At 32.5% G+C, this 27118-nt stretch overlaps 1 protein-coding gene across 24 annotated transcripts in view; it reads left to right on the top strand.

Annotated features, from left to right (window-relative positions):
- The window catches only part of LOC145279892 (protein scribble homolog), a 772271-nt gene that overhangs the window by 333013 nt on the left and 412140 nt on the right, over window positions 1-27118 (top strand). For 18 of the 24 annotated variants that reach the window (XM_080131387.1, XM_080131385.1, XM_080131378.1 and 15 more), the window contains 4 exons: window positions 2552-2597; window positions 3973-4056; window positions 12174-12289; window positions 14657-14838. In XM_080131387.1, coding sequence (XP_079987513.1) covers window positions 2552-2597; window positions 3973-4056; window positions 12174-12289; window positions 14657-14838 — 428 coding nt within the window. The remainder of the gene's footprint in view (window positions 1-2551; window positions 2598-3972; window positions 4057-12173; window positions 12290-14656; window positions 14839-27118) is intronic. The other 6 variants (XM_080131386.1, XM_080131379.1, XM_080131375.1 and 3 more) reach the window with 1 other exon arrangement.

The raw sequence follows: 27118 nt of genomic DNA, 5'->3' as shown, positions 1-27118 counted from the left end.
AGGTCCCAGGATAGACCATTGAGGCACTCCCACATTTATATCATATTGTTTAGATGTACGACCGTCGAGAACAACCTGGATTTTTCTCTTATCTAAGAAGGATTTAATTCTGTATTCTTCCAGTGATACCATATGATCTGATTTTCCTGAGAAGACCTTCATGCCATACCCTGTCAAAAGCCTTGGATATATCTAGAACTACTGCTCTACCCTCCCCCGCTTTGTCCAGTGAATGGTACATATGCTCTGAGATTACAGTTAGGATGTCTGCTGTGGAACGGGCTTGCCTAAATCCATATTGTTGGTCAGTCAGAAGTTTAGCATCTGTAAGGTGATGGACTCGAGCTTGGTTAATTATTGTCTCAAATATTTTGGCGAAGAGTGGGAGGAGACTAATGGGGTGATAATTTACTAGGTCAGTTCTTTTGCCAGAATTCTTGAAAACTGGTACTACAGAAGCAGTTTTCCAGCAGGCAGGAAAGCAAGCTTCATTAAGGCATTTGTTGTAAAGTTTGGAGAGAACTGGAGCTACTTCGGCAGAGCACTTTTTCAATAGCACAGCCGGGATGAGATCAGGTCCACATGCTTTCGCAGTGTCAAGATTTCTTATTATAGCATGTACCTGAGGAGGGGTAATTTCCAGGTCATCCAGAGTGGCGTCTGTCCGCATAGGAAAGTCAGGGAGGTGGTGGTTAGCAGGGTCCAGTGTGAAGTCGGAGGCAAACCGGTTGGCAAGCATGTTAGCCTTCTTAGTTGCAGAGCAAACAACCTCATGATTGTTGGATAGTGGGGGAATTGTTGATTGCCCATTATTTATTACACTGTTGTAGATTTTCCAGAAGTCACAGTTTTTTGGTGGTTTCTGTAAATTCTCCCTTAGCTGTCGCTATTTTTTTCTTAAAGTTATTTCTGGCTTCTATATACTTCTGTCTGTTTGAGCTGGACTTATGTTGGTATGTGTGCTGCCTTTGCGCTATGGCAATTGTACAATTAGAAGTAAACCATTGGGGAAAGTGGGGCTTGCTATAAAATTTGTGCGTGGGAATATGTGCTTTGATTGCCATTTTGAACCATTCAGTGGTCTCATTTGCGCAATGTTCAGCAGGAAGTGAAAAGATATTTTGCCATGGGGCATCCCTGATGAGGTCCCTGATGGGTTCCCAGTCAGCCTTTTTATAATATCTTGTTGTTTTGAGCAATGGCTCTAGAGTTTAGGGCGATTTCAACCATTATCACTACATGATCGTCGTTCCCAAGTGGACTGTGGGCATTCGTTACGCAGTCATCAGGAACTGTGGTCAGAAACAGATCTAGAAGTGATACATGTTGTTCTTGCTGGTCTGGGAAGCTGGTTGGAAACGTAACCATTTGTGATAGGGAATGAGATATAGAGAAGTTATGTGTTGTGGTATCAGCTGCGTCTGTGTGAGTAGAAAATCCAAGCCAATTGCTGTGGTGGACATTGAAGTCACCAAATACATGCACTTGTGTGCTAGTGTTGAGGGAAAGTGCTGTATCTATGCTGTCACAGACTTTGTTTATTAGGGTACAGTCCTGGGTCGAAGGAGAGCGGTAGAGAAAATAAAAGTAGCTAATGTTATGTTGCATGTTAAGTCTAAAGCACATAAAGGCTTGGTTGTCCGCTTCTAGTTAAGTTTCTCTAGTCAAGGGGAGGGTGTTTCGAATATAAACTCCAAGCCGTGCATATGTCTGTCAGAGTCCTTACGGCAGAGTGGGAGATATCCAGGCATGTTAAAGGTAGTTAGAGGGGATGGAGGAGTGTAGGTTAGTCTCACTTAGTGCTAAGATATCTGGGGTGTTTGTTAGGAGAAATGCATCAACATCATTTAAATTGGTTCTAAGCCCATGGATGTTCGTAAATGCAAGCCTCAAGGAAGGGGGCAGGTTGGTTTTGAGTTTTGACCTTGTTTTAGCATAATTTTTTATTGTACGGTCATTGATTTTTTTAAGAGTTTCAGTTTAGGTAAGGAGTGCTAAACAAGTGGTTATGCCGAATACCAGACATGCAACACAAGCAGACCATCATAATGTTTTAATACTATTTTTAACATGCTTAATCAAAAGTGATTATTTTTTAAAGTCTGTTGTTCATATATTTCATCATTTTTGCTCAGTCTTTAATACTAGTTTTTTCTAATATGAAAATAAGTAGAAATGTAAAAATCTATTTTTCTAGTGAAAGAAAGTTTACTTGCTTGAAATCCTATTGATAAAGCATCTCGTTTTCATGTGATAGCATCTATAATTTAATTGACAGTGAACACTTGTAAGAGTTGATTTGTACTAATTTGTAATGTTAATGAATGTTTATGTAATGTGAAATAGGAATTTTTTTTTGAGGAGGGGTTGATTTCTGTTTTAAGGATTCTTGAAAGAACAATCACAATCTTTCAGTTAAAATTATGAATTTAGAAAAACACAGAAATTTTTAAGATTTTAACAAGTTCTGTATCTAAATTTTAATTTTTCTTACAATGTTGTTTTATATTTCCTTTTCTTTTTTATATTAATTTTTTTTTTTTTTTTTAAGCTGTGAATCTGTTCAGGAAATGATCTTGACTGAAAATTTTCTCACAGTAAGTAATCTTTTTTTCTTCTTTAACTGCTGACAGTAATGCAACTTAATATTCTTTCTTTTTTTCTTCCCATCTTTTATTTACTTAAATTAAAATTTGTTGATGTTTCTGTTCCTAATCTAGAAAAGATTAGAATAACAATACAGCAATAAGTGCTAGCAGTTGATGTGTGCCCTCCATAGAGAAGCGCTGGCATTTTAACCTGAAAATCGTCCAATACGAAAAACTTTTTTTTGTTCCATGGCAGTGAGACTTTTATCTTGTGCATGTGAGGTTGCTGTCAGTTGGGAAAAGGACAAAAAGATAATTAGAATGGCTGTAGTGAAGGAGAAGAAATAGAAAGCTGATTGTTAAGAAGAATTACGAATCCACCTCCCCCTTTTTTTTGCTTTCACTGCTGTGAGAAGCCAACATTTCATTGAGACAACACAAACACAATTTTTACATCATTTGCTCCCAACTTAAACAAATTTACATGACTAAAATAGGGATTAATTCCTGGAGAAAAGCTATAAACAATCTTGCAAGCTATTTTGGGCAACATGCAAACAATTTTTTTCTGAATAATTTTAGAAATTAAAATTGTATTCAATTTCTATTTGTTAAATTCTTGACCGTTTTTTCTATTTGTTCATTTTCTCAGTCTTAGGTGTATGTTTTTCTTCAGGATTAGTTTCTCTAGAGAAATAACACTAGAAGATTGATTCTTTGTTTAGATATTTTATTCAGTCTGGTTCAATGAAGTCCTTTATATCCTTGATTGGTGGAGTGGTGAGAGAGAGACAGTTCTGTGTGCTTGTCGACCTTCACCAATTAAAAATAGTATGTGGCCTTCCATTCTTTTATATAAATTCCAGGGCCTTACATTATCCCATATAACAGGGTTTCCCAAAGTGGGCTCCACAAGTGCAGGTGACCAAATGCAGAGGACCAAATGCTTTATATGGGAAAAAAATTGCTGCAGATATTTAATTGATCTTTTTTACTGAAAAGAGATATGATACATAACTACAGGTGTAAAGAGTCTCAGGATGGTTCATGAAAAAGTTAATAGAAGATAAATTAACAAAAAAATGCAACAATTTTTAATTAATCAAAAACAAAAAAAAATGGTTAACACAAAAATATAGTAAAATCACGAACAGGAACAACTAATGAACAAATATAAGTTAAAATTTGAAATGAATGTCTATCATATTTATTTAAAAAATTATCTTGTTAGTGCTTGATGAAAAACCTTTGCCCTGCTCAGGGGTTCCATGGTATCCTGAAGTTTGGGAAACCCTGCCATATAATATTGAGATCAATTTTACTTTTATCATTTCTATTCATATCAATGCTTATTTCATTCATGACTACTGTTGTTCTTCATCAGGAATTACCAGTGACCATTGGGAAATTGAAGAACATGAATAATCTTAATGTGGACTGTAATCGCCTCACTGAAATTCCGATAGAGGTGAGTAACTAATTTAGGTGAATCTTTTTGCCTGCAATTCAATATTCTCAAGTGTAATCACTTCTACTCATCATTAGCAGATTAAAAAAATTGATTCTCTTTTTTTTCTTTTTTTCTATAGTAAAAAATGTTTTTGGATACCTGTAAATTTCAAATAATTAGCAGTCAAACAATAAGCAATCAAATAATTTTGATTTTAGTTTGATTATTAATATGTATGCCATGTTTATGCATCTCCCCGTCTCTTTGAACTTGCAATGAAAATGTATGATCATAATTTCAACAACCATAACCAAATCTGTTCAAAATATTAACAAGCAAACAATATGGAAGATCTTTTTCAAAAGACCCAAATATATCTGAAACTTTCTAAAAGAAATAAACTTATTCACAAAAATGTTTCATAAACTAAAAAAAACGAAATCCAAAACAATTACACACTTTACACTTCATGAAAAGAAATCTAAATATAAGAATCTTCTTCACTCTAAATGACAAAACTCATTGATTGGCTGGATGAAAAAACTATTTTATTTATTACTTCAGAAAAATATAACTTTTTTTTCTCATGGTTGAAAAAGTTAATAATCTGAATGAACATCTTGAAAAGTATGAAAATCGTTTTCTGATCCAATTTTGAGTTTGTATACGATTTTCTGTGAGGTGGGATTGTAATACTAAATATAAAATATACAATACTCATTTCTAATAGAATATGCATTATTTTTCGATATCTATAAATAGCTGTTCCTGCGTGTGTTAAAGGGAAATAATTCAGTATCAACAACCACTGACTGAAGATTGATATTATTTGTAATGTAAACAAGTAAACATTTTTCGCAATTCTAAATTTTAGGAAACAAAATTTTTAGAGGAAACACAAGTTGGATTTTGTTTAGAGTAAATTTATTTAAATATTCATACCTCAACACCAACTACAGATGTGCATAAATAAACTAACACAATGTACCACAGAAAATGGCTTTAAATTTTCAACAACCAAAACTAAATGTGTCCATTTCTGTAATCATAGGAAAATGCACATTGACCCTACTTTCAACCTAAAAGGAACAAAACCTGAAATAGCTGACCAATATAAATTTCTGGGACAAAAAATCTTTTGTTCATTCCTCACTTAAAATATTTAAAATAAAAATGTTTCAAAACCTTACAACTATTAAGAGTTATAGCAACTTCTAAAATTATATCGAACCATAATAAGAGCCAAACTAGACTGTAGTCTAGTTTGACGCTTTATGTATGATTTAACTAGAAAAAGTTATCTTAAAACTCTGGACCCCATCCATCACACAGTATTAAGACTTGCCTTGGGGACATTCGAAACCTCCCTGATATATGCCGAAGCCTATGAACCCCCACTAAAACTGAGACGTGAAAAACTAGGCTTACAATATTATCTAAAACTCAAATCAAACTCCCCAAAATTCTGCCTATCAATGCACTTTCAATCCCAACTACACACATCTATTAAAAAAAAAGAAAATGCAATTAAACGCTTTGGTCTTTATCGTTTCTTCCATGTAAAGACCAAAACGTTTAATTGCATTTGATTGTTTAATGATTTGAATACTTTTCTGCCAAATAGTGTTTTCTGAAATAATGGCACATCTCACTGTTTTGATCTTTGGAATCATCCGTGTATATTTGTGTCCAATTTGATTAAGAATCCAGAATGTTGTTTAGTTTTTCTCTATAGTCTGAGCGGGGAGTATTGGATTTCGTATATATTATCAGGTCTAGTATGACTTTAAGTTGATTAAACAGCCAGAGTGAGAGTTCTGTGAAATTTTCCTCGTGAATGTTGGTTTGATTTATTGAGTTGCGCGTACCATGTTTGTGATGTCACGGGCAGTCGAAATAACGTCTTTTATGCGACGCGAGGTTTGAATGACTTGCAAAAATATCAGCAAAAGAAACTACCCTCCTTGTAGAAAACTGCCCAGTTGAGGGTGAAGGAATTAATGTTTTGGGCCAATTTTTTTATATTTGTTGGCCGGAGGGTTGAGCTTCAAAACGATACTGATCTCGTGAAAATCTGTCACATTTGTCAAAAGTTTTAGGCAAACATACATGCATACAGACAGACAGGTGAGATTTATATAATAGATTAACAGAGTTCGCCAACAATGTTCAAGTTTGAAATAAAAGCACATTTAGCAGTATAACAAGGACTATGTGTAACTTTTATGAGTACATTTATTTTCAAGAGAGATTCTTTCCTCTTTGCTTTTTATTTGATTTATTTTTTAGTTGAGTTCAGAAATAAATCAAACAATTCATTACACTCCCTGTAATGTGCTCTACTCATTTTCTGATTTCATAAAAATATGTCCAGGAGTTTTAGAATCAGTATAGTTTGCCTTGTTTGCTGTCCTCAAAAATAAATCTTAGTAGAATGGATTTATTGTCGGTCATCTGAGGCACAGTTATTTGGGGATGGGAGTAATGCTCATCAAACTATACAGGTATGTTTGTTCCTATTTTGAATGTGTCTTATTGGGAGCTGGAATTTTTTCCCCCCACATTAAAAACTAATCTCATGCAAGTAAGTATAGCCCCCCCCCCTCTCGCTTTTTTCTTTTTCTCATGTCTGTTATTCTGTTTCTGTAAGAATTAGTAATAGAAAATTCTTGTTACTAGAAAATACCAGTATTATTATGTTATAACTAGTAGGGAGACCCGATATTGCTCAGGATGGAATGATGATCAATGTTTTTATTGTCATCGAAATTGCACACTTTTTTTTTTTTTTTTTTTTTTTTTTTCAATCAAATTAGTTGATTACCTGCTCTAGTTAGAGACCCATCATGGTACACCAGGAAGAAGCTTCACATGCTGCTCCACAGTTACTTAGTATACAATGCATTGTAGTCTACATTGCACTGTAGAGAACCTACTGTTGAGTTTGTAAAATTATTTTTCATGCTAGCTGTACATATCTGGCGTTGCTATGTAAAAAGTATGTTGCCAGACAGAGGTTTTAGTCACATACTATTTAAGATACACCAAATATCCTACGTTGTTACAATTTTCTTGAACGTTGACCATATTTTGGATTTTTGGAAGAATAAAACAGTCATCTTCATCTATGAATTTCAAACAGGGAACTAAAATCTTACAGCTTAAAGGAAAATAACTCTGTTTTTAAACGCAGTTGATGTTGGTTATACTAATAATTAAAAATTAATAAAATGTAAATTAAATTAAAAATCAACTTTATATAATATTTCTAAATAGAATACTTAAACAATTCTATTACTATTTTCCATTCAAAATTTAAAGCTAATTATTAAAACAGGTTTTCTTTAATGTAATATGCAAATGAGATAATCCCTTGAATGTTGATTCTTTTTGAATAAATAAATAATATATATATATATATATATATGTAATAGTCATGCAGGAATAAATTATATAAGTCTGTTTTCAGTATTAACATCTATTTGTAAAGCAGGGTACCTTTTGTATTAATCAAATTGTGAACAAACAAACAAGAATAAAGCTTTATTATAATATACTAGCTAGGAGGGGGGCACCCGGCTTTGCCCAATCATAAAATACGCTTAAATATGATATTTTAATTTGTCCAGATTTCATATATATTATTATAGAGTTGTGATTTCAAAATTAAAAAAAAGTATTTAAATGTCATCAGCTAGAATTGAAACCGAAACCAAAGCTGTAGTATTCAAAGCTGGTGATGTTTCCATTGTACCAATATGACACACATATGAACTGATAAAAATAAACAAAATGTATGACGATTTTTTTCAATTTTGACTCCTTAAAAACTATTTAACCGACTAAAAACCCATAAAAGAACAGTCCATAAAAAATCCAATCATTTGAGGATCCTAGCACTGCTTTGCAACTTTTAGTTTTGATAGTTTGAAAATATGAAGACAGACAGACAAACATAGTGAGTTTTATAAATTAGATAAAATGAAGAAAAAAATTTTAGTCTGCAACTATGAAAATTATTTTGATGGAGGAAAACATGCACACACACACGTAAAGTTGTCGCATAATTCTATTAGTATAGAGAATAGATTTAGTGTGAAAATATAATGTATAAATTGTCATTGAACAGATCTAAAATAAATACACTGAACATTTCTCTCCCTTAAATTTTAGATTTTTTTCCTTAAAGCCAGTTAATGAATATTTTTCACAATGATAATGAATATTTTTCACAATGATAAAAGGTAATGGATAGCAGTATACAAATTAAAAACATGCTACTTTTTAAAGTTAAAAAACAATCATGTTTAATCTTTTATATGGAATCTATATATCTATAAAAGTGAAAGTATCTGTCTGTCTGTGTACATTTCCCTACACAATAACTTTGTCAATTTTAAGACTACAGACTCGAAATTTGATATACAGGCTAGTGAGATTTGAGAAAATCTTTGTAATCAGTTTCGGCCAAAAATTTGGCTGTAAGGGTCATAGTTCAAGAATTTGACCGTTGAGAACTCTACCAAACTCCTCTGACAATTTTGGGTCTAAATACTTGAAATTTTAGATATAGGTTCCTTGAACATGGATCTAAATTAATAACTTGATTTGAACCCAAAACAAATGTTAAGGGGTCTTTACCAAATTACTCAGACAATTTCTGGTCTAAACATTTGAAATTTTACATAAAGGGTATTCAGAGATAGGGCGAGCTTTTGAATCGGTTTGGGTCGAAAATTTGAGCTACCAATATGTAAATGTATGTATATATGTTTGCATGTCTGCCTAAAACTTTCGACAGAGGCGACGGATTTTCACAAGATCAGTATCGTTTTGAAGCTCGACCCTTCAGACGACAAATACCGAAAAATTGACTAAAAACATTAATTTCTTCACCCTCAACTGGGCACTTTTCTACAGGAAGAGGTTGCTTTTTTCGCCGATATTTTCGAAAGTCATCCCCTCTTTTCGATTGTCTAACCTTAATTTGAACCTACATCACTTCCGGTTTGGCGATGGTCGTAACAGCAAAGGCGTCACTTTTTTTCACATTTTTTTCCTCCTTCGCAGAATGAGTTTGAGCCTGTCTTTCTACCACCACTTTTTTTTTTTTTTTTGCTCAACACACACCTCCAAACACCCGGGCAATGCTGGGCACCCATGCTAGTTGAAAAATAAACTCATTATTTGACAGTGATGGTGCAAGATACTTTCTTTTGAATAACATTTAAACCACTTTTGTTGTTTCTTTTTTTTAAATGATAAAAAATGTATATTTCAATTATGAAAATAGCCATCATTATGTAATTATGGAATCCAATACATAGCTCCCTTTCTTTAAAAAGAAATCTTAAACTTTTCAAAAGATGGTCACAATTTGCAGTTGAATTTTACAAAATATCATTAAGATTAAACAAAGTAATTTTTTTATGATTGTACAATACAAAATACATTTTGATATTGTTTTACTGCATGAATTGACAAAAAATGGTGAATCAAAAAATATTTTTTATTAAATTTGTTCCTGGTTCTTCTAGCAATAATTCAGAGATAGTAGGACTTTTTACTTACTAACATTTATCTACTAATACTACTACTCATGAATAAATGAATTTTATTTTATTGTCAATATATTTTCTATTTGCACTGGTTTTAGCTTTGATTTTTCTTACACAAAATTTCATTGATCAATGTTGATAATTTGTTAATTGCCAATCGATTCATTTGTTCATGAGAGGAAAGAAACAGTAAACCAAAATATGAAAGAAAAAAAAAACAATAGAATTGGAATCCGTATTGTAATAAAACAAAATTAAAAAAATAAACCCATTCCCATCATATATATATATAGCTTATTTCATATAATTTTAATTCTACAAAGTAAAGATGTTTTTAATCCATCTTCTTTAAATCATAACTAAGAATTGAGATGAATAAAAAATAAATTTTATTGATTTAAATAATTTATCATAAATGCTATAAAATGTAATTATCACATAATATATTGTATAAGTTACCCAGAAATTGTCATCTAATGAGAACATATGGAGTATTTTTTAGTTCATTCCTTTCATATTATTCAAAGTGTTACATTAGATAGATACTCTTAGCATTGTTATTACCAGAATAGTGGTCATCACCAGCATCCAATTCATTGTCATTGTCTTTGACACATGCATGTAGATGTTCAGAGTAAACTTCTTTGCATATATATTGTCCACTCACACCCCAGTACATTCAAACACATCAGTTTTTATTAGCTATTTCAGAAAGTGTCAGACATCGCAACAAAAAAGCCAATAGAAACTATTATACAAAAGTATAATTTATACAATTTTGATAGTTTCTATATGTAAAATGCAAGTAAACAGATGTAATGGTTTGGTTTTAAAAGCGAAATATTTGTTGTATGTTTCTTGTAGTTGTCTATCTCCCCCTTCTCTTGCTGTACAATTGTCAGTATAACAAATATATCAAGTTGAAAATATATTTGTAATTTTTATATGAATAAATGCAAAAAAATTTTTATTTATTGCTCCAATATTACCATCAAAATATGTTACAGCTATTTAAATCTATAATGCAATATAATGCTTGTAAATAGTGTGTGCATATATGTATATAGTACTGATGAAAACTTCAAACAGTTGAATGCCTCATTTTGCAGAATTATTTTGTAAATAGTCTAAATAATTAATGTTTGCTGTTATTCATTTATGATTTCTTGCTTCATTGTACCTATACAATAGTTTTATTAATATCAGGGCTCTACATTGCGAGTGAAACAATCACATTTGCGAGTGATTTTTGAAAATGGCGACTAGAAATAATGAAACACTTATCTTTTGGCGATTGTATTTCTTTCACTAACAATCTTCCAAAGCTCACTAATGAGTGAAAAATATCTTTCCGACTTTTTTTAAATAAAACAAAGTTAAATTATTTAAACACTAAAAGTTTAATAGAGCAATATACTCTTCTTTGAACGAAAGCTGTTTTAAAAAACATCTGAAGAAATTAGAATGTTTATACCTTCAAGTATTAGCATAAAATTTTTGTATATTTAGAATCACACTTATTTAAAAATATACAGAAAAAACTTTATTATGTAGATAATCACAGAACAAAGATGTCATATTCTAAAAATCATGTGGGTTTGGCTAGTAACTTTTCTATTTGGCTAGTAAATGAAAATATTTGTCAAAGATCAACTAAAGATAAATTTGTTCATAGAGTCCTGAATATTAACAGTAAATTACGTGATTTAATTAAAAAAAGAATAAGGTATGAAAACTTATTTTTAAATATTCTCATTCATTTTCAAGGAACGTTATTTCAATAAAACTAATATATCTTAGATATAAAGCAATTTATGCAATCGCATAAGAATTCATAGAGAAAGGGAGTCAGTGACTGTTCTCCCTCCCATTTCATCTGCTCTCTTTTTGGGTGTGAAATTTTCCTTTATATGGTTTTAAAACTGCCTCCTCCTCTCTGCATCATTACTCAGGTTAATTTTCTTTCTATTCATTTCCTATTTAAAAGATAAATCTGAATCAAAATTACCCCAAAAAATGTTAATGTTTATTTATATGAATATAAATGTGACAGTTTTTATCACATATTTACAAGAAACCTATAAATGAATTATGTTTATTTCTTTATTTGTGGACTGTTATCTTCATCTTCATAGTTGTTGCTGTTTTACGTTTCGGCCAATTCCACCTCTGACCTGCTTTGGGTAGGATTTGAACTGCTATCTTCAGACAATGCTCATCCAAAAAAATAAAAAATAATAATATATAAGATGTTTATTATTTCAAATTTTGATTTCAAATAACAAGCTGACAAAGCTAGTTACATATAAAAACAAAAGTATTGTAAGTTGAAAAGAAAAATTACTTATGTGCTATGATAATAATAAAAAAAATGTGAAAAATAGTTGAACGATAGTCAAGTTAAAAGACTAAATAATGATCATTTAATAGCAGAGGGAGGTGGGTGTCATAAACTGGTTCAGGAATATTTCTGCCAAGACAAGGACTTCAGCTATTGATATATATATATATATATATTAGTTTAGTTTGTCAAAATGTTTATCATTGTTTAAATTCACTTTATTTATTTCTTCTTAGATTGGTAAATGTTCCAAACTTGGAGTTTTATCTTTGAGGGATAATCGATTACTTCGGCTCCCTCAAGAACTTGGAAACTTGAAAGAACTTCATGTTATGGATGTTTCAGGAAATAGGTAAATCGCTTTATTTTTATTTTATTTGTATGAATGTATATATAATGTATATATTATTTGAAGGTAATGTTGGCATTTATTTAAAGCTTTGAACTGAAACATGCATATTTATGCATATTTTCAAAGTTACCCATCAAGCTATATTGTCATGATTGATGACCAAACTAATCTTCTTTTTTTTTTTCATTATAAGAAAATTTTGTCAGTCTTGAAGATGCTCTAATTTCTTTGCAGGTTTGGAGTTTTAAATCATCAAATCCACTCCACCAACATGCCAAGCATTTCTTGAAAGACAAATTTATTCTCGAGTGGCATGCTGCACACCACATAAATATTAGAAATGAAATGGAATAGCAGAAAAAAGATACTCTATGTAACATGAATGCTCAACATGAGCTAATGAAGATCATGCCAGTGATCCCACTTGCTATTTTTAAGGCAGAATAAATTTAGTTATTTCTTGAACATCAGTTTTTTTTCTTCTACCTTCTGTTGAGATGAAAACTATGATGGTACATTTTCTGTAAGTGGTTGTAAAAACCATAACTTGGCACTAAGGTGAAAAACCTCTTGGAGACGTAAGTTTAAATTCCCATTGATGATATTCTTTGCAAGATCCCCTCTCTTTCTCTGCCACTTAAATGAGAATAGATTTAATCCTTGAAGTTGCACTTTTTAAGTAGGTATTAATTATTTTTAAGTTGGTGCCATATATTTGTACATGCCAAATTTTAGCATATTCATATGGATACAAAACAAGATGGAAAAAAGGCCAATGTGAGTTGTTTTGGTTCTTTCTGAAGTGTACATATGCATTTTTCTCTTTGACAACTTTCTGGATTTTCTGATGAGTTCACAGAATAAAAATACCCAATATTGATATACAAATATTCATTGTTCCTCATGAACAAAACAAATCTGCAAAATGTTCTGAAGTTTTTATTTCGAAAAAAATGATTGGTAAAATGAATAAAACTTTAAACTTTGGAATCTAGCAAAATTGTTGTAACTTTTAATAGTATATATACTTTTAATGTATATCCATAAATATAAAAGTGAAAATGGGTGTATGTATGTATATTCGCTTTTTGTGTATGTCCAAGAAAGGCTTTTTTCCGAGAAGCGATTGGTCGACTCACTTCTTAAAACTTTTTATATCACGCCTAAATGACAATATCTACGAGTTAACAACCAGGGTCGCCTGTCTATTTAATTTGCCCGACTTTCAAAAGATAAATATTCAAAATTTTTCGATCGCCGCATGTGCATTAAGCTTTTTCATATAAAAAAAGAAGCCAACAGACTCGCGGTAAATAAAACACTGTCTCGCACTCAAAGTTGCCGTCATTAAGTCATCAAAAACGGGCACCTGCCATTAAACGTGGCACTTTTTTTTCACACTTTATTATTTTCCAACTATGCGTCAAGGCTTCGGCCAACGATTTTTGTTTTCATTTACACAAAAACACACACACCTCCAAACACCCGGGAAATGCTGAGTAACCCCCCCCCCCCCCCCGCTAGTATACAATGAAAATGTTTTTTAAATTACCAAGTCTATTTAAGCTTAAGGTAAATGGATTGTATTTTCACACAATATCGCAAATATATTTATAACACATTCATAGCAACAATTTAACGCTTGTGGTATCTGTGTTTTTCTAGAGTAAATAACCTACAATTAGTAAGGACATTTTTTATGTTTTGCTGTTATGACTTTAAAAGAATTCTGTTTCTTCTTTCACCTTTTGGTTCTTTTCCATAAAAACAAAAATCTTTTTTTTAATTTTTATGGGTCTCTGATGAGTTGTTCATTCAACAAAACACATGTAAGATGTAGCATATATCAAATAAAATTATATGAATGTGCTATAAATATACCTGTGGTATTTGAATTGTTTACACATTATATATATATATATATATATATATATATATATTTTTTTTTTTTTTTTTTTGTAAACAAACTGACAGTTTGAGCACTGTGCGACGAGCAAATGCTGATAGGCATTTGAGGAGAAATATTTACGGGCACTGATTCTTGGTCCGATGGTTAGAGATGCTGACTGTCAACACGATGGTTGTAGGTTTGATCCACAGCTGGGAAAAGGTGTATGTCTAGCCGCACTGATGAGTTGTGATACAACGAAACAGTACTGTATGTGGATGACTATATATATATTTAGTCGTACCTTTTTAAAGATAAGGATTTATTGCTTGAATGGCATACTCAAGACAATGACAACTACATGAAGGATGTTCACATTAAACTGACGGTTCATTTGTAGAAATACTATTAACTTGTTTTGAGTTATTGTAGAAATATTTAAATTTTATTGATATTTTTTCCCTCCCTTCTTCTTACAGATTAGAGTACTTGCCCTTCACAGTGGCTAACCTGAACTTAAGTGCATTATGGTTGTCAGAAAACCAAGCCCAGCCGATGGTAAAGTTTCAGACTGATTTTGATGAGCGTACCGGTCAGAAGGTGCTCACCTGTTTCCTCCTTCCCCAGCAGGCTTTCCACACGGAGAGCATGGGTAAGTATGGTAAGCAAATCATCCTCTCAGTTCTGGCTGTTGGACAAACACAAGAATAAAAGATGAAAAGAAAACCTTAGCAAAAGATTTTTTTTATTTAAAAACTTTTATTTTTTAACTTAAATCCTGTGTTGTGACTCTCTTCAGCTTTTTCTGCTTTTTATTAACAAAATGTTTTTGATAAAAAGTAAATATTTCAATAGGATTAATGTAAAAGCTTTGAATTTGGGAAAAAAGAAAATACAAAAATGAAATATTTAAACTGTGTCTAAAAATGTGTGTAAAATGACATTTTTTATGATTTGCTCATAATGTCACAAGATATACATACACACATTACTGCAATTGCAACTGAAACTATATTTAAAATAGGAGGTAGAGACTAATATATTGAAGTGCTATCTTGATTAAGTTGTTGGGATGTCGCCATGAAAAAGTTGCTGAAATTTGGAACTACTTTATGACTATTATTTTGCTTTCCATTTTGCTATCATTGGATGGTTTGCCACATTTTTTTTTTTTTGTTATCATATAACCTAGGATATATTTTCCACTTACGTTCATATATTTTAAACATTCAAAATATTATTAATGATTTCAAAAATCTGAAACATGCTCCCAAAATAAATACTCAACCCTGTCACTTTCTACATGCACACATTTCTAAAAAAACATTTTTATTGGTAAAATTACATGGAAGTGATGATACAGAATGTAAAGGAGTTTCTGCATCAATATATATAAAAAAGCTTATAAATTTTCAAACACTCATAACATTATATTGTTATAACATATCTTCAAAGAACAATTTCAAGTTAGGAGAAAATATTGAATAAATCACAGATTTCAATGGATTCTTTTCAACCAATATAGATAAAAAAGAAATGTACATGAAAGCACTAATTGAGAAAACTGTTGATCATGGTACTAAATTTTAGCTGTAGTTTTGAACTATATCCTGGAGACTTAATGATTTTCGCTAAAAAAATATATAGGAATTATTTTCAGTCAAATTAACTCTTAATTTGTTTTCGTTTAGTAACTTAAATCTAGCAACCCAAAGAACTTCTGCTCCCACCTTGAACCTCCTATATGTTTGTTAATGTCATGTAAACATCAGTGTAACTGTTTTGCTTCCATTGAATAAATTGTGAGTGTTAGTAAAATAATAGTAAAAAAGAAAAATAATGATAGAATTGCCTAAATATTCGTACCTCCCCCTTATATTATCCCTAAAAAAGAGACTAAAAGAAAGGAAAACATCATAAATAGTATTCCAACCATTATGAAATGATATAGTTATATAAAATTGGAACTGATCACATTTAGTGTGTATTTAATGACTTTAGTATTAGTTGTGATTATAATTATCACAATCCTGTATTTGTTAATTTTTATAAAACTTAAAATAAAATTGAGATTTAATAAATTTAAACTAAAGTTAATACAACTGTTTCTTTTTTTTTGGGGGGGGTAGTTATATTCTATAAATATGTGAGTGATTGCAAATAATCTTAAAAAGCAGATCTATTTTTAAGCAACGACAGTTATATAATATGGTGAGCAAAATTTGTGAAAAGTTCAGAAATACTTCACTACTTGAAAACACAATTAAGTTTATAGAGATCTGTTTGAAAAAAAATCTATTATATTTATAAATATACGTTATGTAGCATATATTTGATAGGTGAATTTAGTATATATTAAGTTAAATAAATTATTGGAATTTCCTTAAAGTCAGATAATAAACCTTGATGCAAGAAAAAGTGAATAATAATATAATACGCATTTTAAGCATTCAAGTGGGGAAGCAAAAATTGTGTGTCTTACAAAATATTTTAACACTGTGATTTCAGTAGCAGTTAGAGTATCTCCAATGAAAATTTTTGGTCAGGTTAAATATGAAAAGAAAAAAATTGAAAATAAAAATATTTTTTGATCAAAACACAAACAAATGTATCAGTATGTTGTATATGAAGATAGTTTATGCATCTTTGCTTTCTGAAGTTATATTGAACAATCAGATAGGAGAACATCTCACTTATTTGTATATGTTGTTACAGATTGGTTTTCATGTAAAGAATTTAGTATTGTCGGACGCAAGCAAAATAGGTGGAAATAAAAAAAAAATAAAAAAGGATTAGATAATTCGTCATGAACTCAACTTTGAGTTTCAAACAAGTTAAACACAACAAGCTGAAGGAAACAATAACAACATGAAGGGTTATATAATAATAGAATGGGAATGAAACAATCGGGGACAAATAAAGGGAAAGGAAATAAAAACTGATTTGGAGATAATTATATTTTCCTGGGGATGACCAAGATGCAAACAAAATATTAATGTATGGGTTTGGAGGGACAATGTTTTGGTTTCGAGGAAATAATGTCTTTATGAAGCAGAAAGAGTTTATGTATGTAACGTGGGTATGGAAACTAAAATGTTCTTGAAGGATGGAATGTAGTTTACATGTGTGGGAATAAATCAAGATTACTTAAATTTTGATAGATATACCATAAGGAATTTTTTTTTTTTTTTTTTTTTTTCCTGTTCTGTTTAATTGTGATTTTGGTCTTAGCTGAAAATCTACAGTTAATTTGAGGTGATGACGTTCAGGGAATGGAAGTTTGTTAGGTTTGGAAAACATAAATCTTTGCAGCAAAACTGTTAAACGAAATATCTTAATTTGTTATTTGTACTCCAATACTAAAATATATGGATAAATTGTAGGATTTCTGTTTCTTAAATGGGATTTTTAATTAGGGGAATTGGCCTGTAGAAATTTTATTTCCTCTTTTCAATATGTGACTATATATACATATATATATATATATATATATATTTAGGGTCACAAAAAATCCAAGCCTGGTCAACGATGCTCTTGGCGAATGAGGAAGGAATCCCAACAGCTTGCACAGCAGATGAACCAGCACCGCAGTGCTGACACGGTCAACAAGGGTGATGTACAACTCGACTCGAGTTTGCCTCAGCTATCGGATGCGGCTGATTTCATGTGTGCAGACTGTCCTGGCCCGTCCTTTTGCTTTTAGCGGAGAGGGTGCTAGCAGTACTGGGCAAGCTGCTTATTCCTACTTTGCCTAGGTGAAAGTCCTGTGGCGATGGAGTGAGGGCGTACCGGCAGGTTTGATGGACTGGAAGCCGCAGCGTGATCTCTGCACTCAGCCGATTGGAGTATGATGATGGTCGTGCTCTTGCTGAAGCCGTCATCATCGAAATCGACAGCCTGTCCGAAAGAGGAAGCAAAAAGAGCGTGCCTACGGGCGCCACTGCCCGGATTTCCTGCCATCAGGTGTCACATCTGCGGCCGGGGTTTCAGAGCTCCGATCGGACTCACATCGCACCTTTGACACGGGCACTAACCGACCTCAGCGTCATCGTCGAAATCGATGGCATGCCCGTGAGATATATATATATCTATAAAAGTGAAAATGTCTGTGTGTTTATGTACATTTCCCTATGCAATAACTCTGTCAATTTTAAGTCTACAGTCTCGAAATTTGATATACAGGATACTGAAATTTTGGAAAGTCTTTGTAATCCGTTTTCGGACAAAAATTTGGCTGTTAAGGGGTCAAAGTTCAACGATTTGACTTTTGAGAACTCTACCAAACTCCTCTGCCAATTTTGAGTCTAAACAATTGAAATTGAGGCAACGGATTTTTAAAAGATCAGTATCGTTTTGAAGTTCGACCTTTCAGACGACAAATATCGAAAAATTGGCTAAAAACATTAATATCTTAACCTTCAACTAGGCACTTTTCGGGGGGGGGGGCTTTTTTCACCGATATTTTTGAAGATAATCCTCTCCTTTTGATTGTCTAGCCTTAATTAAAACCTACGTCATTTCCGGTTTGGTGGTGGTTGTAACAGCAAAGACGTCAGTTTTCTTCCCCTGTTCTTTTCCTCCTTCGTGGTACGGGTTCAAGTCTGCCTTTCTACTACCACTTTTTTTTCTTTTTTGTTCAACACACATGTTCAAACACCCGGGCAACGCCGGGCTGAAATGCTAGTATATATATAAAAGTGAAAGTGTCTGTCTGTCTGTCTGTGTACATTTCCCTACACAATAACTCTGTCAATTTTCAGTCTACAGACTCAAAATTTGATATACAGGGTATTGAGATTTAGGAAAATCTTTGTAATCAGTTTCCTGCCAGAAATTTGACTGTTAAGGGGTCAAAGTTCAACGATTTAACTTTTCAGAACTTTACCAAACTCCTCCGCCTATTTTGGGTCTAAACACTTGAAATTTTAGATATAGGCTCCTTGGACATGGATCTAACTTAATAACTTGATTTGAGCCCAAAACAATAAATGTTAAGGGGTCATAATAGGTCGAACTTCAAAACAATACTGATCTTGTAAAAATCTGTTGTTATTAAGTTAGATTCATGTCCAAGGAGCCTATATCTAAAAGTTCAATTGTTTATACTGAAAATTGGCAGAGGAATTTGGTAGAGTTCTCAAAGATCAAATCGTTGAACTTTGATCCCTTAACAGCCAAATATCTGGCCGGAAACATTTCCCAAATCTCTATACCCTGTATATCAAATTTCGAGTCTGTAGACTTCAAATTGACAGAGTTATTGTGTAAGGAAATGTACACAGACACTCATTTTCACTTATATATATATATATATATATATATATATATATATATACTAGCAGTTCTGCCCGGCTTTGCTCAGGCCCTATGTATTGTTCATAAGGTTATGTGCATATGTATATAATTAAAAGTGTGATTATGTAAAGTAATGCCTTTCTGTATAATAGTCTTCCTTAACTACCATAGAGAAAAGACAGACACATTTTCACTTTTATCGATAGATAGATAGGATGCAATATATAGTAATGATTTAAAAAGTATTAAAAAAAAAAAAGACTCATGCGCCACCACCGAGACTCAAAACCAAAACGTTCAGCTCACGATTTATTTTGTCTCTGCCAGCTATGAAAACATGTTTACTGCAAGGCTAAAAATTAAAACATGAACCAATAGCTACTATGTTATGCATTCATAATTCCGGCGTTCGACCATCACCTGGCTAATTTCATTTTTTTTTTTTTTTTTTTTAATTTTCACAGTTTTGCACCGGTTTTTCCGGGCTAAAACCCAAATGTAAAGTTTTGCATGGATTCAAATACCTTATATATGAAGTTTCATGTCTGTAGACCAAAAACTCTTAGGAGGGGTTTGGTAGGCAAAATTTGTTAAACAAAAATATATACGTATACATAAATATATATGGAAACAATTTTGTACTTACTATAAACTTTTTACGTAAATATTATGCAAGTATAAATCATGTAGAATATCTGCATGAATATAATTTCACATAATAGTTAACTAAAGATGATTATCCCATAAGAAAACCGAAGCAACTAATAGGGAATTAATTAAAATTAATGTTTAAAAGAATATACAAATTAGCTAGATCTTTTGCTAGTGAATGCAATTCCACAACCTATATAAAAGAAAGTTGCATTTTCTTTTTAAATAAATAGAAAAGAGGGGTTTTAATATGAATATCAATACACACAAAAGAAAAACGAATTTATGGAGTATTGATATTTATATATATATATATATATATATATATATATATATATATATATATATTAGTTGAGAATGTTCTATATCAGTTGTAGAGCTATGTTCATCAAAGTTTGTTGTCATGGAAACAAACATCTTTGTAATGTTTCAATCCGTCTTCATTTTACAGATCTAAAAAGAAAAAAAAAACATCAAGTGGTTTTTCAATATTGACTAACTTTATTCTGTAAAAATGAACAATGTGAACAAAGTTTAGCCGAATAATATTCATGTTTTATCAATTGGTGACAAAAATAGATTGTTACACTCATATTGTTTTTAATATTTAGTTGAAATATAACATGAAGTAAATAGTACTTTTTTTCTAATTATTATAACTGAAATGAATGCTCTTTAGTTAATTGTAATTTACATATATATTAAACTCAACTAGCTGTATCTACTGAGCATAGCCTGCAATTTTTGTTTTTAAGTCAGAAACGCTAGTTTATCTGGTACATCTTACACAAATGAGTCTGATTTAAAAAGAAAGAAAAACATCTGATTAATTTATATTGGTTCTATTTATGTAGTCATGAAATCAAGGTGGAAAGGTTTGATGATCGCCGATATATTAACCTTAAAGTTTATCCACTGGCAAGGAATCAGTTTCAGATGTATTTTGTATTTTCTTCACCTTTTGTTCTAAACTCTTAAATTAATGAAAAGATAAGAATCAGGGTTGCCATATTAACAAGCAGTTTATTAGAGAGAGAGCTGATTATGTGATTGTGAGTGAGTGAGTGGAGAAACTGGTTACACAATTCTGTCTTGTATTCAAAAGAAGAATAAAGCTGAAAATGGGATTTCTACAAATTTGGCATTATTTAAATTTCAATAATATTTTTATTAATTGTAAAGTTAAAAATAGTTTCAGTAATTACATATTGAATTATGTTGATACAAAAAACATAAAAATTTCAGGTTATCTCATAATTTTAATAATAAAGATGTTAGCTTTTTTGGCTCTCTAGTCAGTTTAACTTATATATGCACTCATAAATAAAATATTACAGAAGATGAACATTTAAGCCTGACTCAAGTCAATAATTCTGGCGATAGATGCATCCATGTTAATGAAAATTTTACTAGAATCACTTGTTTCATTTCACTTTTCATATATTCTATGATCCATAAGTTTTTATTGGTGATATCTTAATTTTTATTGGTGATATCTTAATTTTTATTGGTGATATCTTAATTTGCTTTATTTTATACTTCATCTTTTGTACTTTTGTTTTGGTCTCTTGATATTGTCACTTTGCATGGTTTTGTGATGTTTTACATTACCTTGTTTGCTAATACTCTATAATGTTTTACATTACCTTGTTTGCTAATACTGTAGAAAATTGTGAAAAACAAATCATGCTTGTGATGTTGAAGGTAAAATCTCAAGATTTTCAATAAAGTAAGAAACGCTAGTTTATGTGATACATCTTAAATAAATGAGTCTGAATTTTTAAAAATAAAAATATTTTTTTGTATAATTTGTGTTTTATTTATGCAATCATGCTGAAAAGTTTTGGTGATTGTGGATAAGTTCATTCAATGGTGAGGGATCAGTTTGAGGCTATTTGGGGAGTTATCAATATTCTTAAGTCTACACTGACTCTACAAAATCCCATCTGTGAGTAATTGAAAAAAAATTTAACTTCAAACCTTAAAAAAAAAAAGAATATTAAATGATTTAAAATATTAAGCAAGTTTTACTAGATTCAGCATTAAATTGTTACAGCTTTACTTTATCATGGTCTGCAAAATAAAAAATTTCTTTTTTTCTCCCTTACTTCCCCTCTCTGTCCTGCTCTAATCAAGTCTGTCGGCCTATTTCACAAATCCTAAAACTCTATCATGAAAAGTCTCCAGAAATATACACAAATAAACCCAGACTCACAACTTCCAACATAGACCCCCACTACCATGTCTCCTTCTCCAACATCAGGGGTTTACATTCCAACCTTTCAGAGGTTGAAATTCAATTACTGGAGACCAAACTAGACGTATTCTTCCTAAGCAAAACTGGCATTGGACCGACGTAGATGAGTTCGTAATTAAAGGATATTCTAATCTGGCCCCCATCGAATATGTGCCTACATTAGAGATAGCTTTCCATGTAGCAGGGATATTTCCAGAGAATACCCTAAATTACTCTATATGTGCTTTCGGATTGCACTTGCTCACACCACTGCATTTATATTTGCTCTCATAATAGCGGAGTTACTATCTAAGAGCATATCTAAGAAAGTTGACCACATTCTGTCTGTTCATCCTTCGGCTAACATTCATGTCTGTGGAAACTTCAATGTTCACAATGTGGAATGGTTAGCCTACTCGAACAAGACAGATGATGAGAGGTTGTGTCATGATTTCTCCATTGCTTATAACCTAACTCAGATTTTTCACAAACCCACCCGTGTGTCTAACACTGATAGTCAATATGCAAGTCTCCTAGACCTTTTTCTCACAACTTGCCTTGAGCTATGTTCGTCTTCCATTCTGTCCCCACTTGGATCTTCTGACCACTCAGTTAAGATAAAAATGAAGTGTAATAAGTCCTCCAACATACCTCTCCATTGTATAGTATATCGATACTCTATGACTGACTAGGATAGCTTTTGTACATTTATCAAATTTGCGCTCCATGTTTAAAAAGAATGTACCCTCTATAGTATCAGACTTGATAGAATGATTAATTATATGCATAGATCACTTTATACACTCCAAAAAATTCCAGCAAAAACCTAATAGCCAGCCATGAATTTGCTTCTGAATCCAGAGTGTGCTTCTGCCATTGTGCACAGAAATCACAATCTCCATTGCTTCCAACGTAACAGATGTACTGAGACTAAAACCACCTTCAGGACTCCCAGCAACCACTGTAAAAGAGTAATAAAGAACATAAGAGAGTTGTATGTTCAGTCTGTCAAGTCCAGAGTAGCTGAGCAGTGGCTTGTTTCCCACTAATTTTAGCAAATAAGAAACGGGGTCCTGATTAGAAGTGTGTGCTCTATCCCAACCATCATCAAGAGACCTGAGGTGATCTCGTCAGCATCAGACAAAGCCAAATTCTTTGCAGCTAATTCTACCCTATGTGATCAGGGCCGCCAACTCCCCATATTTCCTCCTGTGTCTGAAAGCATGCTATGCAACATACAAATAACTGTGCATGATGTTGCCAAGCTAATCAAAAACCTCAATTCTAGTAAAGCAACTGACCCTGACAGCATTCCTATTATAGTGCTAAAAAAGCTTCAACCAGAACTATCTCGCATACTTACAAAGCTGTTTAAGTGTTGTCAGAACTGCTTCCCAACACCCTGGAAAACCTCATCAGTATGTCCCATATTTAAAAATTCAGGGCATCTCCCTCTCAATATAGGCCAATAAGTCTCCTGTGTGTCATGAGTAAGTTGCTGGAATCTGTGTTAAATAGAGAAGTAGTCTACCACCTCAGCCAAAGTAACCTCCTCAGTGACATGCAATATGGTTTCCTTTCTGCTAGATATATAGCAGATGTGCTAACGTTATATCTATACATAGATTAGCAAATCTCTCGACACAGGCTTCCTTTCTAGAGTGATTGCTCTTGAATATGAAAAGCCTTTGATAGGATATGGCATAAAGGTCTACTCCACAAAATCTCCAGCTACATTATAGCTGGAAATGTCTTCAATTATTAAATACTTTCTCTCTGATAGGTTCATAATAGTAGTGATTGATAAGCAGAAATCGGAAGCTCACAGTATTAATGCTGGAGTCTCTCAGAGTTCCATCCTGGGCCCAACTTGCTTTCTGATCTACATTAATGATCTTCCAAATCACATCCTAAGATCATTCGTAGACATTTATACTAATGATACTACCATCTATGGCAACACTTCAAAGGCAGTAAATGACCAAGTTCTCTCTGATTCTCTCTCTGGTCTTGATCACATGATGCAATGAGGAAAGAGGTGGCTGGTTACTTTTAATGCATCTAAAACTTCTATCTTTCCATCATCAGTGCTCTGATTACTGTCTGGCATCAATTGAAATGAATGGCTCTTGTCTTTGGGAGGCTCCATGTTTTGACATACTTCTAGGTCTGACCTTTACTCCTGATCTGATATGAAACGCGTACATCAAATTTGTTGGCAAGGCTGCTGGAAAAATGGTCAGATCATTTTACTGCTCCAGTAGATATTTCACTACTGATGCAATTCTCTACCTGTATAAGAGCCTAGTACGTCCAAGGATTGAGTACTGTTGCCACATCTGGGCAGGAGCTGCTGAAAGTGGGGGGCCCTTTTCTCTTTCCTGTAACTTTTTTCCCACAATAGAGATGTTGTGAGCCTGTCTCTGCTTTATCATTATTTTCATGGCAAGAGCTCATCTCCGCTACAGTCTATGGTCCCCCTGTCCTGACTTTCACAAAAAAACACTCATCTAACTGAAACCACTATCAATAATTTCTGTGCCTAAACCTGTGTATATATATATATATATATATATATATATATATATATATATATATATATATATATATATATAAATAAAATATTTCTGCATGATTTCTGTTAATTATAAAGAATGTAGAATCTACATCTTGTGATAAATGTTTCTTTCCCTTTTTAGACTTATACTCTTTTTTACAAAAATAATTTCAGGAGAGAAAATTAACTTTTCAGAAAAAAATTATTTTCTAATTATCTTGAAACTTATTTTTTTTGTTTTCATCTTAAAATAAGTTGAATTTGGTAAGATTAATTCCAACCATAAGTCTTCAATAAATTAAATGAATGAATTGAGATGAATATTTTTATCAATTGATAATTTGATTCTAGTAAGAAACGAAACTGTTTAAACGTTGCCTTAAGGAGAAGTGCTTTCCTACACCCTGGAAGACCTCATCAGTTTGCCCTGTATTTAAGAACTCAGGTGATAAGTAATCTCCCTCTCAGTACAGACCAATAAGCCTCCTGTGTGTCATGAGTAAGTTGCTGGAATCCATATTAAATAGAGAAATAGTCAATCACCTCAGCAGAAATAACCTTCTTAGTGACACGCAATATGATTTCCGTTCTCCAAGATCTACCGTAGATGTGCTAACAGTTATATCTCATAGGATTAGTGAATATTTTGACAAAGCTTCCTTTCCAGGGCAATTGCTCTTGACATATCAAAGGCTTTCGACAAAGTATGGCATAAAGTCCTACTTCACAAGATCTCCAGCTACAGTATAACTGGAAATATTCTCTATCATTAAATCATTTCTCTCTAATAGGCTTATAAGAGTAGTGGTTGATGGACAAAAATCAGAGGCCCACAGTATTAATGCTGGAGTCCCTCAAGGGTTCATCCTGGGCCCAACTCTCTTCCTGATCTACATCAATGATCTCCCAAAACACATACTTAAATCATTCATTGACATCTATGCTGATGACACGACCATCTACAGCAACACATCAAAGGCTGTAAATGACAAAGCTCTCTCTGATTCTCTCTCCTCTGATCTCGAGCGCGTGGTTCAGTGAGGGAAGACGTGGCTGGTTACCTTTAATTTATCCAAAACCAAACTCCTATCCTTACATCATCAACGCTCTCATCCCCAGCTGGCATCAATTGTGATGGATGGCTCTCATCTGGGTGAGGCCCCGTGTTTTGACAAGCTTCTGGGTTTGACCTTTACTCCTGATCTGAAATGGAACACGTACATCAAGTCTGTTGCCAAGGTCGCTGGAAAGATGGTGAGATCCTTTTACCACTCCAGAAGATATCTCACTACTGATGCAATTCTCTATCTATATAAAAGCCAAGTATGTCTAAGGATGGAATACTGCTGCCATATCTGGGCAGGAGCTGCTAAAAACAGCCTATCCTGCCTTGACAGAGTACAAAATCGACTTTGTGGCTTAGTGGGGGATGCCCTTTTCTCTTCCCTACAACCTCTCTTCCACAGAAGAGACGTTGCAAGCCTATCTTTGTTTTATCGTTATTTCCATGGCAGGTGCTCGTCTGAACTCCAATCTCTAGTCCCTCCTCACCAATCTTTTACGAAAAATACTCGTCTAGCTGAATCCACTGTCAAAAACTTTCCCCCACTCTTTATCTATGCCTAAATCAAAACGTAAATTCCATGAACAAAGCTTCTTTCTTAGAATTGCACGCCTGTAGAACTCTGTTCCATCTGCCTGCTTCCCTCCTGACTACAACTTGGATGTCTTCAAGTCCAAGGTAAACCAATTCCTGAGGAACCGCCTACTTAAGTAGACACTTTATTAAATATCCACACTAACGTACTGTACTTACAATAACCCTTATCCCTGAGTGGCTTCCAGGCCTTGATAAGTGGTGACCACCTTGTAAAAAAAAAAAAAAGATGAATAAAATGCCACAGCATTGGTCATTTGGCTTTCAATTTCATTTGACAAAAGCATAATTCTTTTGATGTCTATCATATTATCTAAGTTCTTATTAAAGTGGATGCCATACAGTGCCATATCTTACATTTTTATTTGATTTCATTTCCATTTAGCAATATATAGTTTTTACCTTAAAAAAAAGAATAATGGATTTCTGAAAAAAAAATGTATTTTTTATGTAATTTTTTTGTTATCCAACTAACTGATTTTTTCTATGAAAATAAAATTAATTTCTTTTGCTTAATAAATTCTGGATTTTTATTTTTAATTACA

This window comes from Euprymna scolopes, chromosome 7 (assembly GCF_053919585.1).
Source record: "Euprymna scolopes isolate OS-2025 chromosome 7, ASM5391958v1, whole genome shotgun sequence".
In the NCBI taxonomy this organism is placed as follows: Eukaryota; Metazoa; Mollusca; class Cephalopoda; order Sepiida; family Sepiolidae; genus Euprymna; species Euprymna scolopes.
The sequence above is the reverse complement of the archived record's forward strand: the minus strand, read 5'-3'. Positions and strand labels throughout refer to the sequence as shown.